Source organism: Capsicum annuum, chromosome 11, assembly GCF_002878395.1.
Source record: "Capsicum annuum cultivar UCD-10X-F1 chromosome 11, UCD10Xv1.1, whole genome shotgun sequence".
Lineage (NCBI taxonomy): Eukaryota > Viridiplantae > Streptophyta > Magnoliopsida > Solanales > Solanaceae > Capsicum > Capsicum annuum.
This window is the reverse complement of record NC_061121.1, coordinates 12,383,248-12,393,973: the sequence shown is the minus strand read 5'-3', so window position 1 is coordinate 12,393,973 and position 10,726 is coordinate 12,383,248. Positions and strand designations below refer to the sequence as shown.

The following is a 10,726-nucleotide window of genomic DNA, read 5'->3' as shown; positions in this document are numbered from 1 at the left end:
TTAAGTTGCCGACAAAAAATTGTGCTTGCAGAGTGGGGTCATTGAATCATAATTCTGTTAATTATACACCGATTCGGTGACAGATTTAAAATTTAAAGTTTATTGTTTTAGGACTTCAGTCTCGTCCCCTCAATCGCCCTCTCTCTCCTTTACGTTGAGTTTTCAGTCTTTTCACTTTGTTCGAGTTGAATTGTATCGTTCCTCTCACCTGATTTGGTCGAGAAAGATGAACCCGACCACATTTTTTCGAATCAAAAGAATTAAAAATGAAATTTCAGAATCTAAACAACTCAGTTGAGAGCATCGTGACTAAAAGCATTGATTATCAAAGAATGATCATGATCGGAATAACGCAAATTGACTATATGAGCCTGTGAAAGATTTTCAAGTTCAGACTATGATGATAGATATTATTGAACTGAATGTAAGCTAAAGCTACTAGATTCTGTTAAATCCGTACCCTAACTACATACTTCAACGAGCTCCTGTTTTACCTTATCAATATATAAAACACAAATTTGTAAATGGTTGGATGGTAAAAGAAATAGAAACATAAAAAAAAAAACATGAAATTAGCTATGAAATTTATCGGTAATCTCAGCTAATCCATCGCTTGTTCTTATAATTTGTCATTAATCCGTATCTAAATAATATTAACATGAATTTTCGATGTTCCGATATATATGAAATATTATCCGTAACTAATTCCTCATTTTCTAGTAGCGTAAATATACTATTGGTCATTCCATCATTTTCCAAAGAAAAGGAAAAAATAACTGGACTTTAATTTATAAAGCATCCCAACTAATTAATCCATGAAAGATTCAAGGGAAATTAAAGTTACCAATAAAGTATTAGCAGCTGTTACACTAATAATAATTAATCCTAATTAAGGATGATGAAAAGGGCCTACATCTTCATTACACTCACGTTCTAAAATCCCTCAAGGGAACAAATTAAAGGTCACAAAAGGTGACAAAAAATTATTAAATCAGTAAACAATAAGAAAAAGAAAAAGTTTAACAGCAAAATAAGAGAAAAAAATTTGGCATGGACCTATTTCTCATCATACTAGAAGCTGGGGTTATTCTTAATGGAGAAACCCTACAATTTTTTTAATTTATCTATTCTGTGATCTTAAATATGTCATATAATAAAATTTATGTACAATATATGCTCAATCGATGTATAATATGTGCATATAATCCATGTATACAGATTAGGAAAGTATATGTACGTTGAATTGACCCATTATTTGGGTAAAGATCCCTTTCAGTTATCAATTTATACTTTGTTCATTCACCCAATAATATATACTGATAGTTTAATAATTTTTTCATGCATTCGCTTAAATTTAATTTGATTAACAAGTTACTAATTTATATTAATAAATATAATAAGTTTATAACATTATTTTTAAGTGAGCTGGTTGTAAATTTCTCACCATTAGTATCTAGAACTTAAATTCAACTATAACAACAACACTACATGGGTTGGGTTGTGGTGTAGTTGTGGGACTGCTCCATCCTTAATTAGAGGTCTTGGATTCGAGCCTTGGGTATGAAGAAAATTTTGTTGGGAGCGCTACCCTCAGAACAGGGCTTCGGTGTGGGGACTACCCCAAGAATGGGCCCTGCAACACGCAATCTAAATTAGCCGGGACTCCATTGTGGACACTGAACACCGAATAAAAAAAAAAAAAAACTATAACAACGATAATATATCTGATGTACTCACCAAAATATGTCTGAAGAAGAAGATAGTATATACATAAATCTTATTCCTATCTAGTTAAACTCAACTATAACATTCTTTTTAAAAGTAAGCTAAAAAGAAAAGTGATCATGATGAATTCTTTTCATTATCATTTCTTCTTCCAACTACCTCATGATTATTGTCACATTCCTTTTTCTTCCCTCTTATAAATATCACCCTTATAACTATTTTTCACCACATTGATCATCACATAAAAATTAAAAGATGGTTAGAACTAGAATGCCAAATTTTTGCCTAAATAGAATTAGGCCTCATGTTCATCAAATTCGTTCACCACCTATAATACAAGCCACCAAAAACAATATTATTAATGAAGAAAAAAATAATCCTTCATTAGCCATGCCGGCGCCGATGGGAGAAGTTTCTGGTGACGTGGCAAAACCGACACCGTTGATTGGTCGAAAAATCATGATTTTAGTTGATTCAAGTGTTGAAGCTAAAAATGCATTGCAATGGGCATTAACTCATACCGTTCAAAGCCATGATGTGCTTGTTCTTCTTTATGTTACTAAACCTAATTCTTCTAAACAAGGTTTTACTCTTTTGCCTTCTTTATTTTCTTGTTTTTATTCGAGCTAACGGTGAAAAACATATCTGAACTATCGTCTTTTTGCATAGTTTGGGTAGGAAAGAGGAAGAACAGATAGTTGAAGTATATTTTAATACATAGATATTGATAGTTCAGCTGATTCGGATAGAAAAAAAAAATAACTAATAATTGGAATATGTGAAGCTCACGAAAAAGTCATAGTCAAGTGTGTGTTTGACCATTATATCTCTTTGTATTTCATTTCATTTATCTTGTGTTTTCAGTTTAAGTTATATATATCGTCGGTACAAAAAACTTTTCATAACACTTCGTATTTTAGCATGTAATTTGTAACGTCTTAGAAGATATTCTTTGAATAATCTAATAGTATAAATATTTTTTTACAACATTTTTTGTTTTGTATGAGAGCTATAGCTAGTAATGGAGGTTCTATAAAGGGAAATTTTTGTACTCAATTTGTTGTTTTATATTTTTTTCTTTATTTTTTTTTTCAGATGAGGATCCTAAGAAGGAAATTAATCCAAGAATTTTTGAATTTCTTGCTTCTATGAAGAATACTTGCAAGCTGAAAAGACCTGAGGTGTGTTATACCTCATCAATTTGCCATTTTAAATAATTAGAAATTATGCTTTTATCAGATAAATATTCTGAAACATCAAATAAAATTACATTAATAATATGTATATATTTTTTACTATATCGATATATGTAAGTTAAATCTTCCGTGACGACAGGTCCAAGTGGAAGTAACAGTCGCACAAGGCAAAGAAAAAGGTCCAATAATAGTAAACGAGGCGAAGAAACATGACGTGGCACTTCTAATATTAGGTCAGAAGAAAAGATCGATGACGTGGCGGCTGATAATGATGTGGGCCAGCAATCGGGTGGTTGGCGGTGGTGGCAGTGGCGGTAACGGTGGTGGAGGGGTGGTGGAATATTGTATTCAGAATGCTAGTTGTATGGCAATTGCAGTAAGGAGAAAAAGCAAGAAACTTGGTGGATACTTAATTACTACCAAAAGACAAAAGGATTTTTGGCTTTTGGCTTAATTAATTTGGTTATAAATATTTGATTAAATTGAAGATTTATCTTAGTTCATTATGTGTTTTCTCTTGTAAATTACTAGTAATTATAGTAAGTTATATGGATTGGAAAGTTAAATGGAAAAGTTAGTGAGTCAAAAGATAATTGAGCAATGTGTCATTGTGTCTTGTCTAACTTTTATGATCTTTTTCTTTTTATGTTGAAGCTCTACATTTTACACATGCCAAAAAAGAGTTTCGTGTGGGGGTGCAGGTGGGGGTTGATAAGTATTCTATATGTTTGAATAGAAGTAGTAGAAAGAATTTGTTGGAGTCCATTAGGTTAAAGGGTCCTTGGTTTCCTTATATGATTTTGAACAATGTTCCTCTATGAGCTAACTTTTGAGCTTGAGTTAGGCCCAAGATCCATTCTTCACCCAATTCATTCGTTTTTGATGTTGGGCCCCCAATCTCATACTGTCTACGCTCTAGATGTCCAGTTCTGGGCGTGTGGGTGTTTGAAGGGGGGAGGGTTATTAGAATCTCACATCGATGGGTTAAAGGGTCTCTGGTCTTTTTATATGGTCTTGAGCAATCCCCCCCTTATGAGCTAGCTTTTAAGGTTGGATTAAACCAAAAATTCATTTTTCACAGAATTTTAATTGAAAATAAATTTCCTACTATAAAATTTGAATTAGTCAAGCTCACTAAATACTAAAACATGACGAGTTGCTCTTACGTCTTGATTGATAAAGTTCGAAATATCACTCATTTTGAACAAGGTTGAAAGCCTGAAATGATTGTCGGTGATTTTTCACTTTTAAATCTTAGTCGATAAAGTTATCTGGAAGATGACACATGTGTAGCAATGATTGGTAAAAATTAGGTGATACATAATTCGTGATAAATAGCAAGGACTATTTCTTATGTCTATTAATCCGGTGTTCGATATCCGTCTTGGAGCCCAACTAATTCGGATTCGCGCCCGGTAGGGCCCCATTCGGGGGTAGCGCTCCCAACAGAGTTTTCTCCATGCCCAGAGTCGAATCCTCGACCTCTGATTAAAGGTAGAGCAGCCCCATCCGCTGTACCACAACTCATCCAATCATTGTCATATTGTGCGAAAGCACGTAGTATTAAACAATCAAGTCGAGTTCAATTCAATTTTCGCTCAATTGTACTGTAAGAACGTATGATCACATTTGCGATTGTTTGACCCAATATTGTAAAAGCCAAGTTGAATTTCGACTCAAATTCTTAAAACTATTTTATCTTAAGCTTAGCTTAAAGACTACTCTATCCTAAATTTATGCACAACAAAATAAAAAAAAGAAAAAATATATATTCATGAGGAAAGAACAGTAAGGGCCCAAATGAAAGCACATGACATTTGAGCTTTTTGAAGAAATTAAATAATAACCCTAAAGTGAAGTGGAGTCATGTAGGACATATTAACTTAAAGGGAACTTGATTATTCTTCTTTAGATTTACTTTTATCAATTTGGAATCCCTTGTAAATTACTCCACCTTTTTACTAACTAACATATAATAACATTAGATTTACCTTAACTACCACCATTCTTACCCCTCACAAGTTAAATTGTCAAAGTTTCTGTTTATGATCACACCCTTTTTGAACTCACGTATGTGTGTAAAAGAAAAAGTGAAATGAAATAGCAGAAAATCTAGTTAAGGGTTTTTAAAAATAATAATTTAATATCGATAAATTAATAATATTTTTTATGTGATTTATTTATTAAACAAGTTTTTACATATTCTAGGTAGAATCATTTATATATATCAATTTTATATTTCTATCCTACTATTTGTACTCCTTCAACTTTATTTTACTTGATACATATTAACTTGATACTAATATTTTATGTAGTCATTTAATGATAAAGATAGTATTAAAAGAAAATGATAATTTTATCTTGATTTTATAAACTGGACAAGTAAATTGAAACAACTATAAAATAAATTTTTTCTTGTATTAGATATATAATTTAAAATTTAAATATAGATAATAGAGTTTTATATTTTTCTTTATCTTCCGAAAAAACATATTTTTTTAAGAGGGTCAAGTAAAACGAAATGAGGTAAGTATATATTTTGTTAAAAAACAATTTATATACTAGTTTTGAAATTTTTAATGATTTTGTTAAAGCGTGATTTTTTTAACTGCTCTCTAAAAGTTTTCACCGCTTTTACTCTTTTTGTGACTCGAATTCTCAATCTTCGAGTTGAAAGTTAAAGTATATAATTGGAGCTCTAGTTTTGTATCTCTCTTATGCTAAATGTCGAGGCCCGTGATATATGTTGTCGTTTGTTTCAATTTATGTGACACAAATAGAATTTAGATAATCATATTTTTAATATATTTTTAGATATTTAAGTTGTCAACTATTATAATTTATAATAATTTTTATGTAATTTTCAAATAATATATGTTACTCTCCTGAGAAAATTGAAGGAAAGATGTCTTTTAAGTCTTGAATGAAGGATTAGTGACATTGACCAACTTAAAGGGTCAAACATCATTAGGAAACATGATGAAGTTAATTGTGGACTTGATTAATATTTTCAAAACTTTCTAATCTTTTCAAAAATACAAATCCACCCAACCCACACCCCACTTCAATCCAAATCAACCACTCTCTCTTTTCTCTCAACAGCTTCTCTCAACTCCCTCCCAACCAACAGTTCTGCAAAATTTCTCCCTTCAACCGCCGGCGACTTCTACCTCCGGCGACAAATAGTTGGGCTTCGAGTTCCTCTCTTTTCTCCCTTCAACCCCCGGTGACTTCTACCTCCGGCGATAAATAGTTGGGCTTCGAGTTCCCCTCTTCAATTCAAATCAACCTATCTCTCATCCCTCTCTCGACAACTTATCTCAACTCTCTCCCAACCAACTGTTCTACAAATTTCTCATTTCAATCCTCGACGACTTCAATATTCGATTACAAATAGTTGGGCTTCGAGTTCCCCTCTTCAATTCAAATCAACCTATCTCTCATCCTCTCTCGACAACTTATCTCAACTCTCTCCCAACCAACTGTTCTACAAATTTCTCATTTCAATCCTCGGCGACTTCAATATTCGATTACAAATAGTTGGGTTTCGAGTTTCTTTTCGACTTCAACCTTCAATTGACGTGACAGCCTTACTCTTCGGCCACAACAGCTTCAAATTCTTCGTCGTTCCTTTTCTTCTTTCATTGGTAAAAAATTATGGTCTTTTTAGTTTTGAAGAAAATGAGGAACTTAAGCGAACTTCTCTTATAGTATTGGTTAACAATTTCAATATTTGTTGCATTAATTTAAAATGAGGTCTGAATAAAACCCTAATTTCTGGTATTTCTTCTCTTCTCTTTTCGAAGTGAATTATGATATTTTGTTGTTTGTTGCATTTTTTAAGTTTGATTTTTATTGTTTGTGTTTATAAAAACAAAACAACAATTTGGGTTAATTTGTTCTGTTTTTATTCTTGGTAAAAATGGCGAAATTGTTTTTTTTTTGTTGAACAAAATCGTGATACTATTTTTTGTTTCCCCCAACAGATTACCCATCTGGTGCAACATATTAACCATCTGATGCAACAGATTTATCATATGATGCAACATATCAACCATCTGATGCACCAGAGGAACCATCATATTATAATCTGATGCAACAGATAAATCATATGATGCAATAAATTAACTATCTGATGCAATAGATTAACCACGTGTTGCAACAGATTAAGCATCGAACAAAAATTCGATGCAATAGAAGAACCATCTGATTAATGATCCGATGCAACAGATGAACCTCCTGTTGGATAAAATTCTATCAACTCTTCCAACAGGAAATGTCCAAGACTTGATTTTTCCAACTGATCATTCATATGCCGCGATAAATGACCCTATGTTGGAAGAAATCTAAACAATATTGACCGTTGATAACTGTTCCAACAGATCACTCATGTGTTGCAACAGATGTGTGACCTGTTGCACAGACCATTCATCTTTCTCAATAGATGAGTGATATATTTTATATTGTCGTAACAGATTACTCAGTCGTTGCTACAGCTTAGTTAACTGCTCTGACAGATTACTCATATGTTGCAACAGATGTGTGATCTGTTGCACAAACCATTCATCTTTCTCAACAGATGAGTAATATATTTTGTATTATCACAACAAATTACTCAGCCATTGCTACAGGTTATTTAACTGTTCCAACATATCTCTTATATGTTACAATAAATAATGTCACAATAGATGTGTGATTTGTTGCACAGACCATTCATCTTTCTCAACAGATGAGTGATATGTTTTGTATTATCACAACAGATTACTCAGCCATTGCTATAGGTTATTTAGCTGTTCTAATAGATCACTCACATGTTGCAATAGATGATATTGCAACAGATGTGTGATTTGCTGTACAGACCATTCATTTTTCTCAACAGATGAGTGATTTATTTTGTATTGTCACAACAGATTACTCATCTGTTACAACAGGTTATTTAACTGTCCCAATAGATCACTCATATGTTGCAACAATGTGTGATCTGTTGCACAGACCATTCATTTATCTTAAAAGATGAGTGATATATTTTGTATTATTGCAACAGATTACTCATCCGCTGCAACAGGTTGGTATATGCTGCAATAAATATACTACCTGGTGCACTGATCTGTTGCAACTGTTATTTTACTGTTTTGCTTGTTTGATTTACTGTTATCCTTTTTTAATCATGCATTAATCAACTATAATATATTTTTTTATGTTCCTGTTAATTTTAGATAATATGATTCCTAAAAGAACAGAAACCGAATCAAGTCCAAGTAAAGAAACAAGTAAAGCAGCTAGGCTACATCCACCACTCTATGAGCTTGCTTTACAAGCGTTATCTCAATAAGGAGTAGAATATGATGAAGACGGAGAGAAGAAATATTTCAAAAGAGATGATGCAAATGCTAATAGCCCTTCCACCGAAGAGTTGGTCAAATTCTTCAGCATTGATCGTTATCCTGTGAGAATACAGTGCGATGGTGCCGCTGATTTAATGGATGATTTCATGGTTAAGTCAGCCATGAAAAAATCTTTCGACGCGTTCAAAAAAATTCTTCGAGAACAAAAATTGGATGCTTATTTCAGGGACAACTGCTTTGAAAAATATCTTGATTTGCCGGAGGACAACAATGCTCGTTTACAAATGAAAATAGTATGTGAACTTCTCAAGCGTAGGTTTATGTATGAAAACAAAGATAAAATGGATGAGGTGTGAATAAATTACTGTGGCATGCCTGTTTGTTTTGGTTGGAAGGAGTTTGTCATAGTTACTGAACTAAAATGTTATCCTCTTTCTCAAGTTATACCTATTCTAACCTAAAAAAAATACCCTGCACACCCCAAAAAGGCAAAGGCAAGTCGTGTGATTGTGATGACCTGGTGTCCATTATTGGTCCAAGCTTCAAAAATAAAAATTTGATAGAAGCGTTGAAAGGTAAAGGACTTTCAAAGAAGCACAAGCAGTAATTGTGCTTGATTTGGTAAGTACATAATATTCTTTAGGCGAGAGACGTTAACAACAACATATGCCTCGATTTAATAAAGCTCTCTGAGGATATTGAGGCATTTAACAGCTATTCTTGCGGTTATAAAAGCTTCAAAATGACTGCCAAATATTTGTTGACTCTGTTAGCGCCAAAGACAGTCAACTTATATGGCTTCCCATGGGCTTTCATGGTAAATGTTTGTTTCTTATATTATGATATCATTCATTTTTTACTCAATTATGGTTTTGATTGATTGGTGTTATTTTATAGGCTTGGGCGTTTGAAGCCATTCCTTATTTGAGACAACAAGTGAACTACCGGAAAGAAGTTTTCTGTCCAAGAATCTTGAGATGGTTGTCGTCCAAAATTGATAAAAATATAAAATTTCTTGATCTCTTTAACCCCCGAAGGATGCAGTAAGTATAATTATAATTAATTTTTATTTTAATTAATGATTTTTTTGAATGATCTAATCATCATTCTATATATGTAATGACTTATGTTAGATTGTGCATCCATCACTAGTTCCGACCAATTGAGAGTTGAGGATGTCATTTTTCTTACTTTACGGTCTGTGCAAACTTTATCGGACCCTAAGGTCATCGACAGAACAAAAATGGAATTGTTTGAAGCAACAACCATTACAAGAAAAATAATTTTGAAGGGTGGGCTTGTTGTTGTTAATGGTCTTAGTGGTGATGGAGTTGTTAGTGGTGGTAATGATGCTGCTGTTGGTACTAATGATGCTCCTATTACAGTATTTAAAGCAAATCATTATGAGTATGATCATACTGATTATACAGATTTTGCCTCCCCCAACGAATGTTTTGCATGCAAATGTCAAGACTGTAGGGTGAAACATGATGTAGTGATTGTTGACACCCAATTTTTGCTCTTTGTGCCTAAAATTAACGTCCTCAGGCTTTTTGTTCGTTAAAGGGCACGAAGCATAATTTTCACATCTTTTTACAATTGTTTGATAAATTATTGATAATTATCCTTTCTTTAGGATTTTAATCAATTTTTTGTCATATTTTTATTTTTTATAATTTATTAATAATTTTTCTAATTTTAGGATTTTTATCAATTCATTATCGTTCTTAACATTTTATAATCACCCGCACACGTGCACGACCTGACGTTATATATATATATATATTTTACAGTATTTTTAAATTAATTATATTTTAATAATTTTAATATTTTTTATATTTTTTCATTCAACATCTATATTTTACAGTCCGCAAATGCTGAGTCGGATCAATTAATTATGCTTTGAAAATATAAATTAACCTTATTAATTATGCTTTGAAAATATAAATTTGAATAAATACATTTTGTTTAGTCATTTAATATTAAGGGTAGTACATCTAGAAGTTAGAATTATTTCATCTCTCATTCAGACCTAAATTTATTTTATTCGTCTCTCATCTTTTTCTTTCTATCCTCTTTAGGGTTATCACAACTTTTTTCTTCTCTCCTCTTTATCATAATTTTTCTTTCGGATCTAAACCGATCCATATCTTAGATTTCTCAACTGAAATTGTTGTTTTGATCCCCTTTTGACACTAAGGTATGATTCACTATTGCTCTTTCATTCTCGTCTTCTTCTTTGCAAGTCATTTATATGTTTTTTTATTTAATTAGCATTTACCCATATCATATTTATTTAAAAAATTTGAAGGAACTTTTAATTGTTGAATAAACGAATCGAGAATTTTTATTACAAGATGCAAAAAAAAGTCGTCTGATGGGAGAAGTTTAAAAATTTTGTTGGCAGTATCATTTTTTATGTATTTTATTAGTTTCTTTGTTGTTGATATTGTTATTGAT

General features: G+C 32.1%; 1 protein-coding gene across 1 annotated transcript; it reads left to right on the top strand.

The window, feature by feature from the left end:
* Window positions 1–1,870: 1,870 nt before the first annotated feature.
* LOC107847058 lies at window positions 1,871–3,524 on the top strand. The gene is made up of 3 exons (XM_016691303.2): window positions 1,871–2,308; window positions 2,821–2,906; window positions 3,061–3,524. Exons 1-3 carry the CDS (start codon window positions 1,981–1,983, stop codon window positions 3,373–3,375), a joined length of 729 nt encoding a protein of 242 aa, XP_016546789.1. The 5' UTR covers window positions 1,871–1,980; the 3' UTR covers window positions 3,376–3,524.
* The last annotated feature ends 7,202 nt before the right edge of the window (window positions 3,525–10,726 follow it).